General features: G+C 40.7%; 1 protein-coding gene across 1 annotated transcript; it reads right to left on the bottom strand.

The window, feature by feature from the left end:
• On the bottom strand, nucleotides 1-26,380 carry PRDM9 (PR/SET domain 9). Its single transcript, XM_020977022.2, has 11 exons — nucleotides 26,324-26,380; nucleotides 25,999-26,080; nucleotides 24,756-24,879; nucleotides 24,316-24,417; nucleotides 21,628-21,677; nucleotides 6,010-6,181; nucleotides 5,496-5,597; nucleotides 4,996-5,267; nucleotides 4,491-4,558; nucleotides 3,796-3,989; nucleotides 1-1,419 (listed from the first exon to the last, which is right to left on the bottom strand). The coding sequence occupies exons 2-11, from the start codon at nucleotides 26,068-26,070 to the stop codon at nucleotides 293-295; spliced, it is 2,283 nt and encodes a 760-aa protein (XP_020832681.1). The 5' UTR covers nucleotides 26,071-26,080; nucleotides 26,324-26,380; the 3' UTR covers nucleotides 1-292.

Raw genomic sequence — 26,380 nt, 5'->3', positions numbered from 1 at the left:
GCATAATCTCTCCAAACTAAACCTCAGAACATTTCCTAACTATTCAAATCCCTCTGCTGAGAGCCTTGTGCCTATTCAGTTACTCTTTGCCCCATGCTCAGAATAGTGATTAGGCAGTAGTCAGGCTGGCTTTTTGAATGCTGCCTCGCAGTGACCAGAGAAGAACGGATCCCATTTCTTCCTATGTGTGTCACCTAGTACAGGCTATGTGTACTTATATTGTATGCTTATATTTGATCAGATTTGGCAAATTAGCCCATAGTCCTTGACATGTGTAAGATGTCCCGCTAGTTCATTTACATATGCTAAGGTCTAACTTATGGGTAAATCCTTGACTATACACATAGGGCTTCTCTCCCGAGTGTGTCCGCCTGTGTGTGATGAGGCTTGACGTCTGTGCAAATCCTTGCCCGCACTTCTCACACGCGTAAGGCTTCTCTCCCGAGTGTGTCCGCCTGTGTGTGATGAGGCTTGACGTCTGTGCAAATCCTTGCCCGCACTTCTCACACACGTAAGGCTTCTCTCCCGAGTGTGTCCGCCTGTGTGTGATGAGGTTTGACCTCTGTGCAAATCCTTGCCCGCACTTCTCACACACGTAAGGCTTCTCTCCCGAGTGTGTCCGCCTGTGTGTGATGAGGTTTGACCTATGTGCAAATCCTTGCCCGCACTTCTCACACACGTAAGGCTTCTCTCCCGAGTGTGTCCGCCTGTGTGTGATGAGGCTTGACCTCTGTGCAAATCCTTGCCCGCACTTCTCACACACATAAGGCTTCTCTCCCGAGTGTGTCCGCCTGTGTGTGATGAGGCTTGACGTCTGTGCAAATCCTTGCCCGCACTTCTCACACACGTAAGGCTTCTCTCCCGAGTGTGTCCGCCTGTGTGTGATGAGGCTTGACGTCTGTGCAAATCCTTGCCCGCACTTCTCACACACGTAAGGCTTCTCTCCCGAGTGTGTCCGCCTGTGTCTGATGAAGACTGACTTGTATGTAAATTCTTGCTTACATTCACCACACTTGTATGGCCCAAACTCTTGTTTATCTCCCTCTTGGAATGCCAGTGCGGTCTTTTTAGTGCTCTTCCCCTGGATCCTGCTGAGATCCCACTCCCCAGAGCTGCTTTCCTTCTCTCTCACTTGCAGGCTCTGAGGCAGCCTATGCATTTCCCTCAGATCCACTTGTCTGGTGTTCCCGCACAAGGAACTAGAATGTTCTTTTTGTAACATTTCTGCTTTGTCACTTACACACCTGTAACCAGGTAGAAGCAGCTGGTCTGGATGGAGATCTAGCTCATAATTATTTCCTGTCCCTGAATCCAGGAATGCTTGAGGGGGATGTTTGAACAGCATGTGTTGACTGAGGAAGGCATGAGTGGAGAAGCCCAGAGGGCAGGAAGGGCAAAGATAGATTCCTGGGCTTTCCCCTAAAGAAGAAGAAAATTTTGAGTCAAAGCCTTTCCTTACTGCCTGATGACAGTTTGCAGAACCTCCCGTTCTTTCTTCCCATGTTGCTGCCCCCTAGCATGTCCTGCATCCATTATCATTCTCATGTGCCTCTGGCAAATGTCTTGATAGATATGCTTTGCCTCTGAAATCCCTGAGTCAACCCCATTTGTATTCCCTGACGAGCCACTTGGGGTTATGACAACTCTTACTGTAGGTGATCAGTGTCCCCTCACCTAGAACAGAGTTCACTTAAGCTATCATAATGGGACTTGGTCTGGATAAAGATGACATTTCTCCTCTGGGAGGCTAAGATAAGGCACAACCTGAATTACTTTTTGAGGGAAACTTCTGCTCCATTTTGTGACCCTGCTTACAGTCTCTTTCATCCAAAGGCACGTTAGGTACTATTTCTTCAGTGTTGTCAATGACCCCTATTGGACAATGAATGGGACCTATAGAGGACCTAGAATATAGGAGTTCAAACAGCATTGAAGCAGTGCTGATTGCAATATAATTCCAACAGGCTGCATGTGATATTCAGTAGGAGCTGCCTGAACTGAAGTGCTATGTCAAAAAATACATTGAAGTCCTTGGAGTCAAAAGACTTGCATTTGAATCCTAGCTCTCTTTTTGGCCCTGGGCGCATCATCTAGCCTCCCTGAGCCTCAGTTTCCCCATCTGTAAAATGAGGCTAGCAAAAATTATACTTTGTAAATTGTAACATCCTATATGAGTTATTCCTGTGATTCTTCTACTAGTATCTTACTCTGATGCTCGCCTCCTCATGGCTTCTCAAAGATTATACCAACAGGGCACAAGCTTTAGCTTGTTGGGTGCCCCCTAAACTGGACCAACCAAGCTAAGTTCTGATGGGCTTATAACCAGATTGGCTGCAAAATGAGTCTTGCCTGCTAAAGTCACAGTGAGGCAATAATCTGCAGCAGTAGAGGAAGTACACGCTGAAATCAGCACTCTGAAACACTGAAATATCAGTATTAACTTAAAACTTTGTGGCCATAGCCTTGATTTGGAAAAAAAAAATTCAGCACTTAGCAGTTGGCACCACAGAAAGTATCAGGATGTGCAAATAGACTGATTGCATGTGTGCAGTGTGGGAGAGACCACCGTCCACCGTTCTTGCACCCAGAGGTAATGGATGTGGTAGCCATGTCAAAAATCTACATGCATCTATGTAGGAAAATCAAATGAATTGGGTTTTTTGATGTGTGGATACATGTTTGTTGATAATCACAGGGCCATAATTTCTAACATTTCTATAAACCTCACTAATTCATAGTCAATCAACAAGTATTTTCAAATACCTACTATGGCTAGGCACTCAAAGTGCTGGAAACACAAAGATAGAACATCTACTAGAGTAGAAACTTAGATTCTGGGGAGAGGCAACAGGTGTGAGGATAACCCTCTAAAAGATGGATGCAAAGGAATTTGGGGGTGAGAGGTACTGGCCACAGGGGGGGATTTGGAAGGGCTTCATGTAGCAAGTGGTGCATGAAATGAATCTTGAATCTTGAATTAATGATTCTTGGAGGCTGAGTCAGAAAGAGCCTCACTCCAAGCATGGGAAAGTGGGGCTGGGGAGAAACCTGGGCCCAAGAGGGTCTGAAGGAGAATCAATGTATAATAAGCCATGAAGAACAGGCTTGGGAGAAAACCAGTTTGAGTTGGTGAAAAGACTGAATTATAAAAACTTCTGAAAGAATGCAGTTTGGTTACTTTTAAATATGTTATAAAGTGACCTATAAATGAAATGAAGTTAATGAAAAATGGTAACTCAGTGGAGCCTACCTTATAAATTGCAAGTCTTTTTACATAAAAACAAATTCCTAGACTGGAGACAGAAGGAATCCTTAATTTTTTGAGGATTTGGTTGGAAAGAATACTGATCCTCTATGAAAAGGAAAAAGTTATTTTAATATTTTGGCTCAATAAAAGGCATGAGAGGTGTCATAAAGAGAGAGCTGACCTTGTGGTCAGGAAGACTGGGCTTCACGTGCTATCCTTGACTTGGGTACGTCATAAGCAAGTCACTTAAACTTTCAATGTCTTCAGGACATAAATTACAGACAAGTTGCCAGTGTGCCCTGGAGGAAGGGGTTTCTACATTGGGAGTTCCATACAGAGATGAAATCGCAGATCTGAACTCTGTTCTCCACTCCCATGCCCTAAATCACATATATTGTCATCCAAATTATTGCTAATGAACAGAATCTGGATTAATTAGGTCTCACTCTGTTATGGGCAGGGAATCTGGATTTAACTCATGTTTTATCAACTTCCGTGCCCAAGGTCCTGTGCAGAAAGGACACAAAAATAAGGCCCCAGCTGCTCACCTGTCAAAGCAGTGAGTGGCCTTTTCCACTTGCTGCCCCACTTGATGCCCAGTTCTTGACCATACTCATCCCCATACCAGACGAGGAGTTCACAACCAGGCCTAATGACCTGGCAGGTCCGGTAGAAGATTTGTCTGCGGTACTGGAATGCCACCAGGTTCTGCTCCTCCTCGTCTCGGGCACAGTTCACGTATCTGAGGTTGGCATATGGGGAAGGGAAAACACTGGCTTGAAACACGGCCTTCTCATGGGATTTGCCCCTATGGCAATCCCAGTTCTTCTTCCAGACATTCAGTAGCCTCCGTAAAGGTCTCACCCCACTAGACTTTTGTTGCCTGACGTTCACACATGCCCCATACATTCAGGCTACTAAGCTATTCCCTTAACCATATAATCAACTGTGGCTTGCTAACTGCTTTACTTGGGGAGGAGGGGTAGGGGAGGTGCAGTGGGGAAGGCAGGGACTAGTCTCACAGGAGCTCCAGGCTAGATGCACTCAATACTTTTTAACTGGACAGGAGTTTTTCCCCCCAGACCCAAAATAAGTAAAGAGATTATTGGGTAAAGAAAGGAAAGGCCTGGAGGTGGCAAATCAAAGTTGGAAAAGCAGATGGGGTAGAGGTCTGTCTGTTAGGGAGCCAAATCACATCCCTGGGGGCTGACCTATTTAGATTTTGGAGTCCAGCTATTCTCACCTCATCCAGTTAGAGCAAGACTCCTCTTTCCCATCCACATACTCATAACAGTTTCTCCCCTTGGTGATCTGGAATTCAGGGAATAACATTAAATCTATGTATTTTCACATGCAGACTGCCACCCCTTTACTCTGCATCTCTTCAAATAGGACTGATTCGGTTTATATTTTGATAGCTTAAATGTGCTGATACAGTGCTTGGTCTTTTGCATGTATCTGTCATGCCTTGTCCTAACAGGATAGAGGAGGAGGAATCCCCAGTGGGTGAAAGACATGTCTCCCCATCAGACCAGGAGCTCACTGAGGCCTGGGACCTGGTTTTCTCCTTCCTATGTATCTTCTTCTAACCAGTGCCTAGGACAGAGCCTTGAAGCCCCAGGTGCGCCATACTTGGCATTATCAGCCTAAGTTGCATTCGTATGGTAAGCAGTGCTCTACAAGAATAGGGACTGGGATTGAGGGGAAGAAGAAGAGGGCCAGAGGGCAAGAGTGGAAGTCAATCTTACCATCCATGAGTATCCGCTGTTGGCAGCCTCGTCATCCTCTGTCATTTGCCCTTTATAGGGCCCGAAGTGCAGACCCAGGGGTAGATTTGAGGCCTCATTCCATATACCAAGTCCTGCACCAGGGATCCCTGAAAGCCCAATTCTCAGGCCAGGGGGCAGGGTGATGACTGAACAATAAGGATGTCCCTTGACCATGGCACTATCCTGGACAAATTTTGGGGGCCCATGAACAGCACAGGTTTCCAGGAAGAAAGTCTGACACTCCTCACAGACTGGGGAAGGCAAGCAATGGAGACTAGGATTAGGAACAGCTGAAACTAGGTATTAGTTTGGAAGCCCACAATCCCCTGAGGAGGGAAGAGGTATGACTGTGAAGTTGAGGCTACTAGATGGCATCATTACGAAATGTTTATCCTGACCCTGAGAAATCTGGCAGGGTTGGCGTCTTGGCACTAGGAAAAGGTAAATGTTTGATAGAGAGGAATGGGAGGGCTACTCACAGAGGTAGTCATCATCCTGAGGGTCCCAGATTTCTTGGTACACTTGATACTTTCGTTCCCTCAAATTGTACATATGGACTTCAGCCTCTTTTCTTCTGCACTCTGGAATAGGGTCAATGACAGTAGTGGTGGGAATAAAGTAAAGGCAAAGAAGTGGTCTCTGTCAGGTAAGAAAACGTACCTTTCTCTTAAACTCCCTACAGGGATCTCTTATTTTCAGCTCTAAGAAGGGCAGGGGCAAGGGCAGGGCAAGAATGGTGCCTGATTGTCTACAGCTATTTCATGATCCAGTGTCAGGCACAGGCTGTCCCCTCTCTCAGGTTCAGATTTTCAATCCTTTTCCTTCATAAAAGGACAACCACTTATCCTTGACTGTCTGTTCTCATTTGGCTACAGACTGAGCTCAAGATGTGCCCTGGACCTGTCACAAACATGCAAGACCTCGACCAAGGCAGAAATAGGGAATTCAGATAGGGATATCAGAGGGATCAGTTCCTTAATTTCTTCCTCTTACCCAATTTTCCCTCGGTCAGTTGGTTAGTGGTACAGCTTCCATCCATCTGACCCATCTGTTTCTTGATTTCTGAGATGGTCAGGTTATTCATGACTACTGTCTTCAACTCCTCAGATAAATCCATCATTCCCTCTGCCTTGGGGTCAGCTAGTTCCTTGGCCATCTCCTCATTCTGAGGGAAACACATATCATTTATCTCACTCTCTTCCCTCTTTAATGTTTGTTATTCCACACTAAACTCCTTTAACAACACTGAAGAAAAGGAACACAACAGTGAGGGGAGCGGGCTGGCGGAGAAGTGATATGTGAAGGCTCATCAAAATCTGTGAGGGGAAATGAACACCAGTGGTAAGTGCTTCAGTAGAAAAAGAAGGAATCAGGTATTTGTGGAAATTTATGATGGGAAGGGAAGTTGTGGAGGGGTAGCCAGGTAAATAAGGATTCAGGAGTAGGAGTAGGGAGTAGGACCAGAAAAGAGAAATGAATCTGAGTCTGGAGAAAGATATAAAAGGAATAACGGAAACTGATCATAGAGGGGAGAAAGAGGAAAGAGTGCAGGCTAGAGACTGAAGAGGTAGTCCTCAGAAATTCATTTAGAGAAAATAGAGTAAAAGCAATGTTGTCAATCCATTGCCTTCATAATTCCACCAAAACTCCTCGTCCTCAGGAAGACTTTCCTGATGAGATCATAGTAGTCAGAGCTGGTAGATACCTTCAAGATCATATAGTGCAACCTCCTAGTTTTTAAAGATGAGAATGAGTATGAGGAAAGGTGAAATGACCTGCTCATTAAAGAGGAGTGCTGGGATTCTACAAAGCCAGCATTTTGTTTTGTTTGTTTACTATATAACTTTAACCTACTGATTCTCTTCTCTATTCTGATGTTTATTGAGATTATGCTTAAATTTAATTAATTTTCATGTCTGTTCTGTCTTCATCAAACTTGGAATTCTCTGAAAGTGGAGGCATTGTTTCACTAGCAGGCCAACAGTTATCCAACCCAGGGTGGGGACCTATGTCTCTCCTTTCAGACTGAGGACTCCCTTATCCTTTCCCTACTCCAAAACCTTTCCCCATCCCCCGCCACCCTACACAGTGTTTAATAGAAGGGAAACACGTCTGACCCCTGACCTTTCCAGTCTTCTTAAACATCACTCCCAAGTCCAGCTACACTGGCCTACTTGCTGTTCCTCACACAAAACACCCCATCCCCCATCTCTGTGCCATGAAATGGCTGTGCCCTGTGCCTGGAAACTCTCCCTTCTCACCTTTGCCTCTTCGAATACCTGAATTCCTTCAAAACTCAGCTCAAGTGCCCCCTTCTATATAAAGCCTTTCTCATTGCCCTCAGCTGCTCCTCCCATAATTAGCTTATGTTCATTTTGTGTATGTTCTGTATATACTTACACGTACAGGCTCAAGCGCACAAGTAGATTCAGCTATCTCTTACCAAAGGCATTTATTCAAATGGCATAGCAAGAACTGCAGTTACAAACACCCCTCCACTTAAACCTGGGACAAACTCTCTCATAAATATATTCCATGCCCACGGGGAGAGTGAGTAGAAACTTAAAGTAGTGAGATAACCCAGGTGACCGAGGCAACTCTCCCCAACTCATAGGCCTCAGCGTCCTATCTCTTTTGGAAGAGTCCTAATGAAGCTCAGCAGCGGCCATATGATCTGTACCAGCTGCTCAGCTAGGCTTGGTCTTCCTAGGACACAACATCTCTGATGGGTAGGTCAGTCGCTGTTCCCTCTGGGTCACTTCCATGTCAGTTACAGTTCTTAACCGAGGCACTCCTGTGCCCTTTCAGGAAGAGCAGAAAGCCTTGGCCTAGAGATCACTGCAGTTATGCTCCCTCAGAGCTTTTGCTCCGAGGATTGACATATTCCAGGCTTGCAGTGGGAAAGAAGTTTAGCTTTTCCTTTCAACCACTCTCATTTTTTTTCTGTTCTGAACTTAAAAACACCAAAACAAAACAAAACCTAGGAGCATTTCTATACATAGAGTAGAACACACAAAAGAGAAGATCATACGTGAAACCATTCATCTCTGTTCTATCCTGCTTGCCTTTTTTTTTTTGTGAGGTAATTGTGGTTAAGTGACTTGCCCAGAGTCACACAGCTAAGTGAGTGTTATGTGTCTGCGGCTAGATTTGAACTCAGGTCCTCCTGACTCCAGGGCCGGTGCTCTATCCACTGTGCCACTTAGCTGCCCTGATACTGCTTGCTTTTAAAAAAAGTATATAATACAACTCCGAGGTTCCACTGTACACCTGTCAGATTGGCAAAGATGACAAAAAAGGAAAATGACAAAGGTTAGAAGAAATATAGGAAAAGAGGCACACTAATGCACTTTTGGTGGAACTGTGAATTGGTCCAGCCATTCTGGAAAATAATTTGTAAATATGCCCAGAAAGTTACTGTGCTGTGCCTACCTTTTGACTGTCATACTACTACCAGATCTATATCCCAGCACCTCTTTTCTTAGTAGCTCCAACCTGCAGAATGATAAATACATGTTTGGACATGGCCAATATGGGAATTTATTTTGCTGTACTATGTATATTTGTTATGAGGGTTTTGTCTTTTGTACATTCTTCAATTGGGAGTGAGAGGCAGAGATAATAAATGCTTACAGAAATAAATAGGAATTTGTACCTTATCATAGAAGCAATAAGGAGCCATTGGAGTTTATTGAGTAAAGTAAATGGTCGCATTTACACTTAAGGAAAGTCACTTTGGTAGACATATGAGGATGGAGTGAAAGAGACAAGGATACCAACTGGGAGACCACTGCAACAATCCAAGAGACAGAGGTGCAGGTCAGAACTAAGGTGATGGCTGTTTGAGTAGAGAGAAGGAGTCAGTTGTAAGAGATGTTATAGAGATAGAAATAGCAAGATCTGGCAACTGCTTGGATACGTAGGGGAGGAGAGAGGGAGAGTTAAGGAACGAAGAGTGACACAAAAATTATGCACCTGGGAGACAGGAAGGATGTCAGTATCTTTGACAGAAATAGAGAATTTTTGGTAGAGGGCTGGGTTTTGAAAGAAAGATGAGCTGATACAAATTCAATACAAGATGTTCTTCTAATTTTGGACCTGTTGAATTTGAGATGTTTCTGGGACAGTCGGTTTGAAATTTTTTAATAGATATTTGGGGATGCAGAACTAGAACTAGGAAGAGAAACTGGAGTCAAAATTTTAAAATATATAATAAATTCAACACATTATTTTCAAAACTATCCTGATTATGTTTCCTTCTCAACTACCTTCTATACTCCTCTGAATACTTATTTAAATTTTTCAATGTCCTTTCTTCTTTTCACTCTTTTTTTGACATTACCATTGCTACCTCAACTCTCCCTAATTAAGAACATTTTTAAAAACACCTCTGTAACAGAAAAAAAAAACATGGTTAAGCAAAATAAATCCACATAGTGGCCATGTCCCAAACCCTCCTTGAGTCTGCATCTTCTACTACTATCACCTTTGTCCCTGTCTCACATGAAGAAATGGCTCTTTGATTTCATTCCATTTCATCTTCTGCAGTAGATTGTCCCCTCTATCATCTCCATTATCTTTAATCTCTCCTGGTCTACTGTCCATTTCCCTGCTGTCTATAAATGTGCATCTGTCACCCAATTCATCCTCAGTCACTATAATCCTATATCTCTTTTCCCTTTTATGGCTAAACTCCTTGAGAAGGTCTTCTATAATCAACGCCTCTGTTTTCTTTCATTTTACTCTCTAACTCTCTACAGTCTGGGTTCCAACCCCATCAACCAAAACTGCTCTCTTCAAATTTACCAATCATCTCTAAATGGCTAAATATATTGAATAAACATTTATTAAGCACCTACTATATGCCAGACACTGTGCTGAGTACTGGGGATACAAATAAGAAAAAGAAAGACAGTCCTTGTCCTTCAAGGGGCTTACAATCTAATGGAAGAAAACAATACACAAAAGGAAGCTAAAGTAGAAACCAAAGCAGAGCAGCTGATGGAAAATGAAGTTTAGCTGGAAAGTTCTAAAGCCTTCTATAAAGGAAGGTTTTGGGAGAAGTCTATTGCTCTGCCCTCCAGCCTTCCAATCAGAGGTGAAAGGCAGTCAAGGGTACTGAGAAGGTTGTTGTTGTTGTTAAAGACTTTGACCATCAGCAGATAAATTGATAGGAAAGATATTAATAATAGAAGAGAATCTGACCTCCAGATCAGGTAAAAGATTCCAAACATCTTTGATTGTTTTCCTTCATTTTTAAAGAAGACCAAAATGACATCACTATGTTAGAGTCAAGTTACAGTGTGTCTGACTGTGGCTGATCAGACCAATACAAGCTCAGAATGCTCTGCCACAGGTCAGGCACAAATAATCCATGTGAACATTTGTGGTGAATTCACTAAATTTGCACATCTTGCATTTCTTTTGAGCTACTTCAATTCTGCTTTGCTCATAGAGCACAGGACCTTCTCTGATGAGAGCATACCATGCTAGGTGGTCCTGTGGCAGTGTCTCCCATGTCACCCAATCAATGCCAAAGTTCTTAAGAGAGACCTTAAGAGTATCCTTGTATCACTTCTCCTGACCACCATGTGAGCACTTGCCCTGTGTGAGTTCTCCATAAAATAGTCTTTTTGACAAGCATACATTTGGTATTCATGTGGCCAGCGCATTGGAGTTGCACTCTCTGCAGTAGAGTTTGAATGCTTGGCAGTTTAGTTGGAGAAAGGACCTCAATATCTGGTAGCTTGTTCTACCAGGTGATCTTCAGAATCTTCCTAAGACAATTCAAATGGAAGCGATTCAGTTTCCTGGAATGGCACTAGTAGACTGTCCAGGTTTCACAGGCATACAATAATGAGGTCAGCACAATGGCTCTCTAGACCTTCAGTTTGGTAGTCAGTCTAATACCTCTTCTCTCCCATACTTTCCTTTGGAGCCTCCCAAACACTGAGCTAGCTCTGACAATGCATGTGTCAACCTCGTTATCAATGTGTACATCCCTGGAAAGTACACTGCCAGGGTAAGTGAATTTATCCACAGCATTCAAAACTTCTCCATTTGCTGTAACCCATGGTTCCACATATGGATGGCGTAGTGCTGGCTGATGGAGAACCTGTATTTTCTTGGTGTTAATTGTTAGGCCAAAATTAGCACAAGCAGCAGAGAATCAATCCATACTTTGTTGCATCTCAGCTTCAGAGGCTGCATTGAGTGCACAATCATCTGTGAACAGAAAATCTTGCACCAACACTCCCTCCACTTTGGTCTTGGCTTGTAGCCTTTTCAAATTGAAGAATCTACCATCAGTGAGGCAGCTGACCTTGAGGCTATATTGATCCTCCTTGAAGGCATTTGACAACATGGCTGGAAGCATCATGCTAAAAAGCATGGGAGCAGGCACACAGTCTTGTTTCACTCCACTGGGGACTGCTCGAGAGCATCATCAATTATCCAAAACCTGGGCAAGCATGGCTCCAACATTGATTGATGACAGTTGTAGTGACCGAGGCAGTGCTGTATACAACATCTCTGAAAGTTGCCCACTCCTTTTCTGTTGCCAACTGTGTGTTGGTTCAACTTGCCCTCCAAGTTAGCAACAAACTGTTCCCACTCAGAGAATAGCTCTAATCTGTTGACATTAATTCTTCTGGTAGTCATTTTGCCTTGCTTTTGTTGAACATAAATGTTTAGCTTGGAGAGGATAAGTCTCCACTCTAGATCTAGAAAGAGGAATGCTAGATGAACTAGGAAAAAATGCTTTCTCTCCACCATATTGACTCCTAGAAAACAATGAAGACCAAATTCTAATTGGGAAAGCCAAGCAAAAGTCATAGAATAATTTTTCCAGTCCAGGACACTTAGAAAGACTGAAAGGTTTACAGACATTGGGGTGGGGAATGGCTAGGAGCATAGCATTAGCAGCAGAGGGGACAGGAACATTTCAGCACCCAGGCATAGAAAGGAGGCCAAGACAGAACACTGGGGCAGAAAGTTATCCCTGGGAACCCATTGAGTGTGGGAGCAGGTGCTATGTGACAGCTCTATCACCCATTACCCAGCTCTAGGTCACAGGTCTAGGGTGGAGAGGAGTGATTATTAGTGAGCAAGGATGGGGGTGAGGTGTCCTGGCTGAATACTGAACAAAGAACAATTTCCAGAAACACAGCTGTGTGTCTCTGAACCCAGAAGAACAGTGACTAGCCTTTAGACTTGTCCATAAGCCTGCAATGGAAAAACTAGGGCAGGAGACTAAGACCAAAAGGGAGCTAGTAGTTCAGTCTCTCTAAATTTGCTAACTTCCTAGCAGGCTAACAGTGATTGAGTCCAGCAGCAGTCTACTGAAATTCAACCACAACCAAGCCAACAGACCCAAACAAGTTAGAAACTTGTAGACCTCAGACGAGAAGGGCAATGAACAGACTTCTCCCTGGATCACACCATTTTGGAGGCACTGAAAAGTTGCAAGACCCCAGCCAAAGCTGTGAAAACAGCAGACAGACATAAAAGGACAGCTCAGGCCAGATTCATTCCCTGCCTGTCCTCATTAGTGAACAGAGACAAATATTAACTTAAAACCCAAAGTCAAACAAAACAAGAACTTGACTATAAAGAGTTACTATGGTAATGGGAAGCTTAAGACACAAACAGAAGACAATGACTTGAAAATATCTACAAGCAAAGTCTCAAAGAAAAATGCAAACTGGACACAAACCCAACAAGGATTCCTAGAGGTAAGAAAATATTTTTTAAAAGGAAAAAAAAAAGATTTTAAAAACCAAATAAGAGCAACAAAGGGAAAAATTGGAAAAGAGATGAGAGTTATGCAAGAAAAGAATAACTTGGTTAAAAATGTACAAAACCTTGTTGAAGAAAATAACTCCTTGAAAATCAGAATTGCTCAAATGGAAGCTAATGACTCCATGACACATCAAGAAACAGTAAAACAAAGTCAAATAGGTGGGAAAATAGGATAAAATATGAAATATCTCCCAGGAAAAACAACTGACCAGGAAAAATGATTGAGGAGAGATAGTTTTAGAATCATTGGACTACTGGAAAGTCATAAACAAAAAAAAAAGAGTCTGGACATCATATGTCAAAAAATTATAAAGGAAAATTACCAAGAGGGCAAAATGGAAATTGAAAGAATCCACCAGTCACCTCCTATAAGAAACCTCAAAATGAAAACCCCCAGGAATATTATAGCCAAAATTCAGAGCTTCTAGGTCAAGAAGAAAATATTGCAAGCAGCCAAAAAGAAAGAATTCGAGTACTATGGAGCCACAGTCAGCATCACACAAGATTATCAACTACCAATATAAAGAAGTGAAGGTTTTAGAATATGATATTCCAGAAGGCAAAAGAACTAGGATCATCCATTAACACCATTACTATTCAATATTGTACTTAGAAATGTTATCTATAGCAGTTAGAGAAGAAAAAGAAATTAAAGGGAAAAACATAGGCAAGGAGGAAACAAAACTATCACTTTCTGCAGATAATATGATAGTATACTTAGAGAACCCTAAAGAGTTAACTAAAAAAATTAAAATGAACAACTTCAGCAAAACTGCAGGATATAAAGTAAATCCATACAAATTATCAATATTTCTACATATTACCAATAAAACCCAGTAGGATGAGCTAAAAAGAGAAATTTCATTTAAAGTAACTGTGGACAGTATAAAATACTTGGGAACCTACCTGCCAAGAAACACACAAGAACTATATGAACACAATTACAAAAAAATAAAAAATAATTTTAAAACACCTCTCCACATAAATAAATACATATCTAAATAACTGGAAAAATATTCATTGTTTATGAGAAAGCCAAGGTAGGAAGATTAATAATTATAATAGTACCTAAATTAATTTTCTTATTCAGTGCCGTACTGATCCAACTACCAAAGAATTACTTTATAGATCTAGAAAAAAATAGTAAGAAAATTCATCTAGATGAACAAAAGGGTAAAACTATCAAGAAAATAAGTGAAAAAAAAAAAAGGGAAGGGGGCCCTGCAGTACCAGATCTCAAACTATACCACAAATCTACAACAATGTAGACAATGCTTTATTATATTGTTTGGGAAACTGTTTGTTTGGGAATACTGTTTAAATCCAACTTTATGTGACTAGAGATTGTTTGGATCCAGAATGTCTCCCCGACCTCAGTAACTCTTCAAGAATGCTAGAGATAGCTGCAAGGGATTTTAGGTTCCCTTAAATCCTCAGGCTGCGCTGATCTGCAAATGAGTAATCTCTTTGACTTGATCACTCAAGGGCTTGGTAAGAAGCTGCTAAAAAATGGTTAAAATTAAGCTGAAGGTTCTTTGGTAGAGCTTCCCCCCCCTCTTCTCTTTTTCTTTCTCTTCCGTCCTTTTCCTCAACTCTCTTGAGATACCTGGTCTGTGACTGGTAGCTGCCCATGGGCATTAGTTCTACACTCGTTCACTTAGGATAATCCTATGTTGGTGAGGGAAACTTGTATTTAGCAGGCAGTGAGGTAGATTTTGATGGGGCTTCTACCTCAGAAGTTCTCTTGTTCAAATAAAGACATGTTTACCTTGGAGAACTTTGAAGGGGAACACCTAGTCACCTAAAAAGACTGTGGTAAGAAAGCACAGAAAGGGAACTTACAAGGGTGGGAAAGATTTATGAAATTTCATACCTAAAACAGTTCTCCCATCTACCTATAATATTGAACAGGGATTTATTTCCACTGACTTTTTTTTTAATTAGATTTTCAGTGGAGAATAAGGAGGAAAATTGTAACATTCCTTCTTTCTCTTTGTCTTTGCAACCCTGGCCAGATTGGAGATTGCAGAAGTAAAGAAAGGAAATCTTTTTTCCTGGTTTGTAGAAATTTATGGCATTATGAACTAATTAGAAACTAAAATTTGTAACTGAAATGTAATGTCTTTACTAGAAGTTCCCATAATATGGTTTAAAGGCTTTTGTAACTGTTGAAATATCTTAGTGGATTTTAGGAGGTTTGTAGCTAGGCTAAAGATTTAATGCAAATAGCAAATATCTCTCTTTTCTTCCTGGAAGGTGATAGATGTACTGTTTTTAGTGAAGGTGATTTCATCTACTAGAGAATAACAGAGCTGAAGATAGTCTGAAATGGTTCAACAGAATTTGATTGTTTAGATGAACTAATAGCTAAATCACTCAAATTGAAATGGACTATGCAACTTGAGAAGTAAAAGTTTAGCAGTTAATTAGTATTGTATAAAGACATTTGTATAGGAGAGATTCAGTGGAATATTAGATCAGAATATGATTGTTAAAATAAGATGAGATGGACTTAAGAAAAGTAGTGAGACTATAGTGAAGTATGGAATCAGAACATAAAAGGAAAGATTCAGTTTGGAAGGACTTTATTCAAAGCCCACTGGAAGAAAAGAAGGAAGAAAGATCATGAGAGGAGGTTTAAGCAAGTAGAGAAGAGGAGAATGGAGGGAATGTTAAAGGAAGGTAGAACCATTTGCACTGATGAATAGAGGGTAACGCGAAGTAAAGAGTTTGGAGTTTTGGAAAGAGGTTTAAGAAGTTAATTTTTTTTTAAAGATAAGAGAAGAAATTTTTTGGGAAAATGCTGCTTAGCAATCTTAGATAGACACTATTCTATCAAGTTATAATATTTACCAAGTGGAAACTATAGAAATAAATTTATAGTATAGAATTATCTGACTATAGCATACTAAAATTCTGTCTTTGAAGGATCATTAGAAAGGTATGTCTCAATTCTTAGAGTCTCATGGGCTCGAAAAAGAGGGGAAAGTGAGACTGCTACCCTGAATCTTTGAAAGTGAGCTAACTGAAAGCACTAGGCTCTACGCAGACAATTCTTACCTTACATAAGTGGACCATTCTGTAGACCTCTATGTAAAACAGTTTTTACATAATGCAAATTTGCTTGTGGACATAGGGAAGGAAAGGAGGAAGGAAGCCAGGAAGGAGGCTGGGCACCCATGCCATTGAAAGGAAGGGGCCATTATATGGTTCAAGGACATGTGGGGGCCAGGGGCAGAGAAGTGAGAGCAGAAGGAGGAACACCGCCAGGGCCAGGGCTAGCCATATGGGAGATGTGGCCAGAACCAAAAGGAAAAACACATAGGGTTAGACACGTGAGGGCTGAATACTGACACAGACAAGAGAGGACAGTAGACAAGCAAGAGCCAGGGACAGACATGCAGTTAAAGCAATTGAATGGAAGATATATTCACAGGGGCTGGACATGTGGGCTGTGGGCAGACCAGGCAAAGATCTCCTTTTATAGCATAAGAAGTCTCAAGCCAAGCTCCAGATCCAGCAGCACCCTGCCTGTCTATTCTTCCGCTTTCACTTGGAGAGGATTTTTTTGATTTGCTTTGTTTTTTGGTGGGAGGGTGGAAGGCTGTAGAATGCAGAGCCCAAGGGAGCAAGAGGACACAGAGAGAGACAGAGAGACAGAGAGACAGAGAGAGAGAGAGGGGGGGGGGAGAGCAAGAGAGAGAGAGAGAGCTAGCGAGAGCACAGTACTATAAAGTTAAAATAGGTGTTTTTTTGGAAGTATGGATTTCTTTCAGAATTCTTCCCCTAAAGTTAAATTTATATAATGTAAATTTAAGTAAAGCGAGAACTTTCTGTAATTTAAGCTAATGGCCCTTGGGAAAATTGAGATTTTTAAATGTTATCATTTGTGATTGTAAATCCAAATTGGATCTGGTTGAAAGTTGTCCTGAGACTAAATCACAATGTGCTCTTATTTACAGTGAGATGTGTTCTCCTATTAGGACAATTGTGATAAATCAGAATTTAGTGCAAAATATACTTAATATTTGGCACTGAAGTAATATGCTTGAAAACTGCATGGATCAAGAAAACCTGAGCTCAAATTCCATCTCAGACACTGTGTGTCTGTGTGACCCTGAGTAAGTCACTTCACCTCTGTTTGTTTTGGTTCTTGTGAGGATCAAATGAGATACACTGTAAAATGCTTGGCACAGTGTGTGGGTATATAAAGCACTACTTAAATGTTAGCTTATTATTATTTTTGTCACATGTAATTACTTTATACTGGCTTTAAATATGATTGGTACAGAATGCCAAATTGATAATGATTTTCTATATAAGAAGGTTCAGAAATGCATTCGGGGGGGGGGGCAGCTAGGTGGCACAGTGGATAGAGTGCTGGCCGTGGAGTCAGGAGGACCTGAGTTCAAATCCGGTCTCAGACCAGACACTTGACACTTACTAGCTGTGTGATCCTGGGCAAGTCACTTAACCCCGATTGCCTCACAGAAATGCATTCAACTGAATTGATGTTATTTGGTTGACCAAAAGGGTTTTGTGTTATGTTTTAAAATACATAATATTGTTTATATTATTTTTAGGCTTTTAATATTTCTTATACTATGATTTTTGGGAAATCATTGTATAAGAAATGCTGTTAATTTAAAAAGAGATACCTAGAGGGTGATACATTTGTATCATTAGAAAATTAACTTCACTTTTTTAGTCTACATGATATTTGAATTAACTGTTAAATAATGTAGTCACAAAGTTTAAAACTGTTAAATATTTAATTGGATCTATTTTGCTTTGAAATGGATAGCAACTTACTATTTGGAGTGAAAATAAAGTGTTACAGACCTCTTAAGTTGTGCTTACCTGTCAGGTTCCTCCGGACTTTCTATTTGGTCATAAGATCTCATTGACCTGGGAGAGAAGCTGCTAACAACAAGTTCCAAAGTTCTAAAGAACTTACAAGTTTGCTTGTAGTAAAGAGTGAATTTTATCTGATAGATTATTTGACCATTGCTTATGAAAATTAGTAATGTTAATGTTAATAAACTGGATGTATTTTTTTTATTAATTTATTTTGATTTATCAACAATCACTTCCATATGCTTTTGAGTTGAAAATTTTTCTCCCCCTTCCTCCCCCCACCCTCCCCATGACAGCGCACAATCTGATATAGGTTTTACATAATAAACTGGATGTACTGAAGTTACATCTTTGAGTCAACTTATAACAACAGATCTTAGATTCAAAGATTTTATATTGCCCTTAGAGTTATCAGGCAATACAGACATCTGCTAATCTGGGGGATAGTATTCTTCTGGGTTTTGAATGACCTATCATATATTTGCTATATGTGTGAAATTCCAGAATGTGATTATTCTTAATTCCTAATGATTTTTGCTTCAGTATAGATTTAAACTAGGAAGGATAAATAAGATAACACCTTATATATGTTTATTGTTCATTGTTATTGCAACATGAAAAAAAGTGATAACCTAGCCCTAAGCTATGATTAGTGAAATTTTCTATTGTAGGTAAAATATCTTGGGACTATAATTTGATATTGTTCTGAGTTTTGATTTCAGGTATGACTGTCTAAATAGTCCATCATTAAGCCAATAGTCCATCATTCAAGGGAAAGATCCTGTGCTGCTCAAAGGGAATGCAGTCTGAGAATGGATGTTTGTGCCTGGAAAGGGTGAGAGGATGATCTTGCATAAGCAAAGGTAGTTTCCCTATTGTGCTATTTCCTTTCTGAATAAGAAATTTTCCCACCTGGTTAATTCTGAACTTGGCTATGATATCCTGTGAATAATATGGAACTTTGCATGCATGACTAGCTGTTAACTAAGACTCTTACCTGGAATCAAAGAAAGCTAAGGGAGTTTTCCCTCTGTTATGCTTATGTAAGGTCAGTCTGTGTCCTTGAAGGAATACATATTCATAAATAAGATAAAATATCTCATTCGTTCAGGATGGTATGAGGACAATATATAGCCTCAAAAAGGGGGAACAGAATAAAGATGTAAAAGTTTTAAATTTTATTGGGGCAGTAAACTTCAGTTTGAAAAAAACAAGATGAGACTGTTGTCCCTAAGAACTAAGATGCATGCACACACATACACATCCAAATGTTTCTAATGGGATACCTAGGCCACGAGGATGTTTTAGTAATACATTTTCAAAATTGGATTAAAGATTTTTACATATAAAATTGCATTAATAACTGTAAAGAAATTTTAAAATCATGTGTTTTCCTATTTTGAAGTTTCTGCTAGTATTGAGACAGAAGGACTCATTTTAACAATGGATTTTTTTTAAAGATTCTTCTTTCAACCCACAGATAGCATTGTCCATATCAGGCATGGGTTTCATGTAAAGGTAGAAAGAGCAAGTAGTATGTAAAAACTAAAATTCTTTTAACTTTAAGATGAATTATGAGTTCTTAATTTTATGTTCTTCTTATAGCTCTACTGCAAATAGAATTAGCTCCATAAGGTTTGAGCTAGTTTTCACCACATGAACTAGTTACTGGAAAATCAAATTTAGGAGGTTATACTAAATTGTATTAAGTCGTTGCTACTGGTAGATTTTAGTAACATTAAATAGGGAATCTCTGCAAGTGACTTGAAACCAGAGAAGTAGATCTACTAGGAGGAGCCCCTGAAAGAGCTGCCTTGTGAACAAGGCCTATTCCAGAATTTTCAAGGGAAGATATTTCCAAGATTCAGACAACTACATGTGACGGTTGGGACTCACAATGAAATGTGATGATTACATGGGCATTGGAAGTAGATTACCAAGAACAAGGAGACTTTATGTTATTGACAATCATTATTGTATTATTTTGACTATTTGGTTTTATGGGTTTATATTTGCCTGCAAGGAAGGTATGCCCACATTCCTTTTATTTATTGTTCAGGGATCAGGGCCATTCCTCCTACATCTTTTGTCAACTGAAAGCCTGTTTTCTGTTTTTATTAACCTCATCTTACCAAAACTTGACTTATAAAATAATGTTAACTGTTTGACAAAGGGAAGTTTGAGCTTCATAGTGATTTAGTTATTTGTTAGCTACCCTAGCTAAACGGTAGTAAATCTCTCCTCTTAATCAATCATCATGAACCCTCTAAATATAGTTTAATCTGTAACCTGACTTAGTTTACCTATAGAGTCTGTTTAACAAGGTCTGTTCCCTTAAAAGATGTATGAAATTATGTCTTTGCTAAGCTAAGCTTGTTCAGCTTTTATGACATTGAAGGAAATATGGGATTATGATTCTTTTTGTTTTACTCATGGCCACAGTACACTTGTTTCCTAGTGTAAGTTTAAGTTACCTGATTTATACCCCCTGAGACTTATTCAAATTGATCCCTCTGATTATGAGACATTGGGAAAAGTTTGTCACCAATCTGGCTCTTACTCCAACTTAAAAAGCATTCTATCGAGCTCTTGATGAGATAGGTAGTGAGAAAGATGCCATTGAGTCAGGGTTATTTTCAATCAACTCCCTTTGAAATCATAACCCAACTTTCTGTGTCTGTAATTATGCTTTTGCTGATATGAGAATGTTGGGCTTTAAGCCTAAAAGAGGGAATTATGGATAATTTTTTATCATTTATTAATATTGTTTGGACCTAATTTTATTTAACTAGACATTATTGAAACCCAGAATGTTGCCCTGACCTCAGTAACTCTCTAGGAATGCCAGAGAGGGCTATAAGGAATTTTGGGATCCCCCAGATCCTAGATCCATCCCAAATAGTCTTTGTTTGGGTCCCCTCACCCAGGTCTTATTTTGAATCCACCCAAGCTTATGTTTTAGGTTCCTTTTGTGTTTTGGCTTTGTCAAAATTTTCTCAAATGTTTATATTTACTGATATCCATCTAAATCTACTTTGCTTTCAATTTGTCCTCTCGGAAAAATTACTTAACTGCGTGCAGGTACCCTTGTCTAGATCCAGAGCCTGAAGGAAAGGGAATCACACCTCCTTTCTGTCTCCCTGTTCTCTACCAAATGACCTAATAAATTTTTTTCTAAAACTATTTCAGATTTTGGGATTATTCCTGCAAGCAACACTGCTTATATATATATATATATATATATATATATATATATATATATATATATATATATATATGTCTATAATCACTATTATACTTAATTTTAACATGAATATAAGGAGGTATTTGCTCCCTCTGCTCACCCCTACCCCCAGCTCAGTTGACTAGCCACAAATGATCAGGTGTTAATGTGTTAAAAAAAAAAAAGGTGGTAATACCCTATTATCCTTTTACACAGTGGGAATATCTCTCCATAATGGAGTGGAAAGGGGCAATAACATTGGCTGGGCTGAAAATTTGGTTGCCCCAATGGCCCTTAAAAAGGCTGAGTTGAGGGGCGGCTAGGTGGCACAGTGGATAGGGCTCTGGCCTTGGAGTCAGGAGGTTGTGAGTTCAAATGCAGTCTCAGACACATGATACTTACTAGCTGTGTGACCCTGGGCAAGTCACTTAGCCCTGATTGCCTCACCAAAAAAAAAAAAAGGCTGAGTTGTTAATTCAATAGTCTAACAGTTGGAGCCAGCAGTAGAAGATCCCAATGACTCTTTGGACGTAGAGAGGGGATTTTTCTCTTCTGTCTTCTGCCCCCTCCCCTCTAGCTCTCCCAATCATGGTCCTTTGAAGTAGAATTAATTTTTTTTCCTCTTTTTTTTTTTTAAAAGGAAATTGGAGTTAAGTGATTTGCCCAGGGTCACACAGCTAGTAAGCATCAAGTATTTGGGCTGAGGCCACTAGATTCTGGGAGAAACTTACCCTTAGATGTGTCCTCTGTTTTACTCTTGATGGGAACCGGAGGGTTTTCACTAAAAAGGGAATGAGAAATAAAAGAAATTTTTGATTTGTAGCCATTATCAAACCCTAGAAAGATTCATAAAGTCTCTGAGAAAAATAAAGCTACATGGCTAACAGATTATCCTTGAAGAAAATTTAGTCCACCGATTCTCAAAGTGTAGTCTGCAAACTGGATTTTTGTATATTAATGTTTACAGACATGACCGCATTTATACTTTCTTCTTCGACATCAATGAATACTTTTTTTATTATATTTAACCAAAAGAATATATAACTTCACTAGGCCTTATCTGCTCCATTCTCCCCAAGAATTCATTCTGGATAGGTTTTCACTCCAATATTCCAATGAATTTGTGGTTTCCATCAATATGGTTATTTCCTACAAGAATGCATATCACCATACGTCCCTGACTGCCCATCCTGTGGAATTCTAATTCAAGTTCTGCCATGAGATTACAGCACGGTGTCTTGCCCAGTATTCTGAGATCCATCCACACTATCTCTCGACAAGTTTCTACCAGTGGTGATTAATAGTAACTGACCTTAGTATGGAACTTTAAAGTTTGCAAACTGCTTTACATACAACATCTCATTTGATCCTCCCAACAAACTTAAAAGGCATTAGAACAAATGTGATTGTCTCCATATTAGAAAGCAGACAAACTCAGAGAGTGAAGTGACTTGCCCGTGGTCACACATCTAATAAATGGAAGAGATAGATTTTGAACTCAGGTCTCTTCAGACTCCAAGGCTCATACACTTTCATTATGCCATTGCCTCTTAGAAGGTGGGGTAAGTGTTCTCTGGCCCCAGGAAAGTTTGGGTAATAATGATTCACTCTATTTCTTTGTCTCTAGATAGCTTAGATCATTCTTTGTTATCTAGGAAGACCAGCTCTTTCCTCTTATAAAGCTTCCTGGACCAATGGAGGCAAAGAGTGGGGAGCTGTTACAGATTAAACACATTCTGCTGTTTCTCATAAGTAAAAGCTAAAAATTTGCTCCAAATTATCTAGCATTTCTTCTTCCTACATGATGTCTGTTGTGTGAGGGATATGTGAGAAAGTTTGGGAGGAGGGCAGAAGACTGTAGATTAAAAACACTATAGAAATCCTGAGCAAAGAGAAGGAAGAACAGATTGAAGACTAAAAAAGGTGGTCCTCCCTATATAACAATATTTACAGCAGCTCTTTTCATGATAACCAAGAATTGGAAACTAAGGGTTCTCCTATTAGGGACAGCTAAACAAATTGTGGGATATGAATGTAATAGAAGACTGTAGTGCCATAAGAAATGACAAAATGGACAGTTTTAGAGAAGTATGGAAAGACCTCTATGAACTGGTGGAGAGAGGAGGAGAACAATCTATACAATGATAACATTATAGAGAAAATAATTTTGAAATATTTTAAAATTCTGATCAATGAAATGATGAGTCCAAATGAATGAAGATGAAACATGCCATTTACCTCCTCCATAGAGGTGATGAACTTAAAACACCAAAAGAGATACGCACTTTTGGAGACAACCAACGAAGGAATTTGTTTTGCCAGGATATGTATGTATATATTGAGGGTTTTGCTTTTTAGAATTTTTAAAATTTGCTTGGTGATATGAGGGAAAGAGAAGGGAGGAAGTAGGAGAGATTATTGTGAGAAAAAAAAAGATAAGTAGTTTAAAAAAGAATTATGAATTATGATATTATCAAAGACATCATTTTAATAGTTTTTCCAATTATATGTAAAGACAATTTTTAGCATTCATTTTTACAATTTTTTTTTCTTTTTGGCTAGGCAATGGGGTTAAGTGACTTGCCCAGGGTCACACAGCTAGTGTTATGTGTCTGAGGCTGGATTTGAACTCAGGTCCTCCTGACTCCAGGGCTGGTGCTCCATCCACTGTGCCATCTACCTGCCCCCTACAAAATTTTGAGTTCCAAATTTTTCTTCTTCCTTCCTCCTTCCCCTCCCCTCTTCCTAAAACGATAAACAATTTGATATAGGATATATATGTGCGATCATGTATAACATTTTCATATTAGAAAGATACCATGTTTTGAGAAACTTTGCATCTAAAAACAAGCCCGTCATTAATGCTTATTTTTATGTTATAAATATATATGCATCTTAAATTACTTTTATTTTATGCTTAGGATCAGTTTGCATGTTGATAAAGTTGTAAAAATTCTAAAAAAAAATTAAAAGGTGGCCCTCAGAAATGCATTGAAACAGCAAAAAGTTAGCCCCTTTTCCTTGGAGGCTCCCTTTCCCACCCACCCCCAACAACTGGGAAGGAAACCTATGGCTTTTAATTTTTAATTAACCACAAGTTAATTTAATCAGTTTCATTTAATAAGTTATTTTGTTAATCAGTTTTCTTCTTAAAGATTTAGCCCAATACAAACTGTGAAATCAAACCTTAAAAGCTTTCTGAAAGAACTGCAGTTTAACAAGTGAAAATTAGAAGTCTAACGATAGCACAAACAATATTATGTCTAACATAATAGCCCTTAATAAATCCTTAATTTAGTCAAAGGATTTGGGAGAAGCACTGTACCTCATGGCTCCTAAGAGCAGGATGAGGAGAAAAGTTAGGTTTTTCATTTATTTCCAGTCTCCTTCCTATAGGCCCAACCATATCCTGTCCTTACCTAGCTGCTTAGGTATCCATTCTTCATCTGAATCTCCAGATTCCTCTACTTTGGCTCTCTTATTTTGCCTGCACATGAAAGCTGGACGAGGGGCACTGAGACCTGAAAGAAAACCAAACCACTTTCATCTATAAGAAAAACAACAGTGGAGCATTAAGGGTGGGCAGATAGTGTCAGTAAGCTCATGAAACTGCAAGGGATGCAAAAATATGGACTGAGCTTGGTAAACATCAAGAGAATGCAAAAAAACAAAAACAAAAACAACCATGAAGACACAGGCCCTAGCCTAAAGGAGATCATTGAATAAAGAAGGAAAGTATGTTATAAATTGTGGAAGCTGAGAAAGTATGTGGAGGAGAAAGGTGGGTGTGGGTTGAGCATTTGAGGGCTGGTTAACACCCTTCTCTCTTTTGGTCCACTTATCCAACTTTTTCTATTACCTATTTTAATCATTGCCTCATAGTTCTGCTTTATGTTCTTAAGCCGGACTTTCTCCCATTCTCTCAGCTCCACCCACTGCTTCTTAGAGAAGTATGTGGATATATCCTTGAAAGTGTCTTCTCCCTAGGGAAGTGAAAACACTAGGTGTCAGCAAGTATCACCTGAATTCTAAGGACATTTAGTGAGATGCTATCTTCCAGGTAAAGGATCATGCTGTCCTCTCGTCTCCTCCCATTTCTCAGATTGGACCAATGATCATAAACATTTCAAATTTCCTCAATTTACTACGTAAGACACTGTCTTGGGCATGCAATTCAATCCAACAGATATTTGTTATCTACTTTGTGCGTGGTATTGCACTAGACGATGGAGATACAAAGACAAAAATGAAAAACATTCTGGCCCTTAAGGTGTTTGTAGTCTCACTGAGGGATTCAACATGTAAACAGATATAAATAATACAAGATGATTTAAGGAGAGGAAGAACACTAATAATTAGAAGGAAAACAGGAAGGTCTCCTATGGGGGGGGGTGGTAGCTAATCTGAACCTGAAGTTCTAAAAGGCTGAGGTGAGGGTGAGGAAGGAAGGCATTTGGGGCATGGGAAATGTGCAAGTGCAAGGAGGTAGTAGATGGAAAACTAAGGAATACGCAATAAGGCTGGTTTGGATGGCATGTAGAATGCCTGACAAGGAGTCTGGAAACAGTCTGATTGCCAAGGGCTTTAAACAGGAAGCTGAGCTTCGGGAAGACGCTGTGGGAAGGCTGGATGGGAGAGGGGCACTAACTAGGGCGAGAGGGGATGATGCTGGACAGAGCCGTTGGGGGAGGGGCTGGAGTGGACAGACCTTGGCACCTAATTGCAGAGGGGGAGGGGTGACAGCTGAGGAAGAGGGAAAAGGAGGAGGGTTGGGTTGCAACCCGGTGACTGGCAAGGGTGGAGGGGCCGGAGCAGGTTCCTTTTTGGATTTCGGCGGGGCATCCGTGTGGCGATGTCCAGTAGGGAGGTGGATGAGTGTAGGGAATGGTCCTGGGGGTCGTGGAGAAAACCAGGGAGCCAGAGCCTCGGTGGGGGATGGGCTGGGGGGGAGGGGAGGTTTTCTCCCGTTCCTTTCCTTTAACGGGGAATGTCCCAGCCACGTCCGTCCTCGTTCTTCCCTGCTTGGCCCCGCGTGGCTCTGAGGGGTCCCATCGATCTCTGACCCGAGGCCCCACCCCTCCCTCGGTGAGCAGGCTCTTCACCTGACATCGCGGCCCCCCTTTCTCTCCTTCATCTTCTTCGGGGCTCCCGTCTGGGGAGCTGTCCCTGCTCATCCTGAGGGACCTGGGGGGAGAGAGAGGGTGCTGAGCCAGGGGGAGGAAGGAGGGGCTCTGACGGGGGCGGGGGGAAGCCCAGGTGTCAAGGTGGGAGCTGAGGGAAGAAAGAGGCCCCTGAGAGCCAACCCCCCGAGGAGAGGGAGCGCTGGGGGACTGTCCGCGCGGGACTCCTGCTCGGGGGCTGTCACACTCGGAGGAGAGCAAAGACCCAGCAGTCCCCACGGGGCTCCCTCGCGGGGCAGCCGGGGACCTCTCCTCCCAGGCCCAGCTCCGGGTGCCACGTCCTTCAAGCAGCTGCAGCAGGTGC

The sequence above is a fragment of the Phascolarctos cinereus genome, unplaced genomic scaffold, assembly GCF_003287225.1.
Source record: "Phascolarctos cinereus isolate Bilbo 61053 unplaced genomic scaffold, phaCin_HiC Scaffold_726;HRSCAF=1367, whole genome shotgun sequence".
Classification (NCBI taxonomy): domain Eukaryota; kingdom Metazoa; phylum Chordata; class Mammalia; order Diprotodontia; family Phascolarctidae; genus Phascolarctos; species Phascolarctos cinereus.
This window is presented reverse-complemented; position numbering and strand designations above follow the sequence as displayed.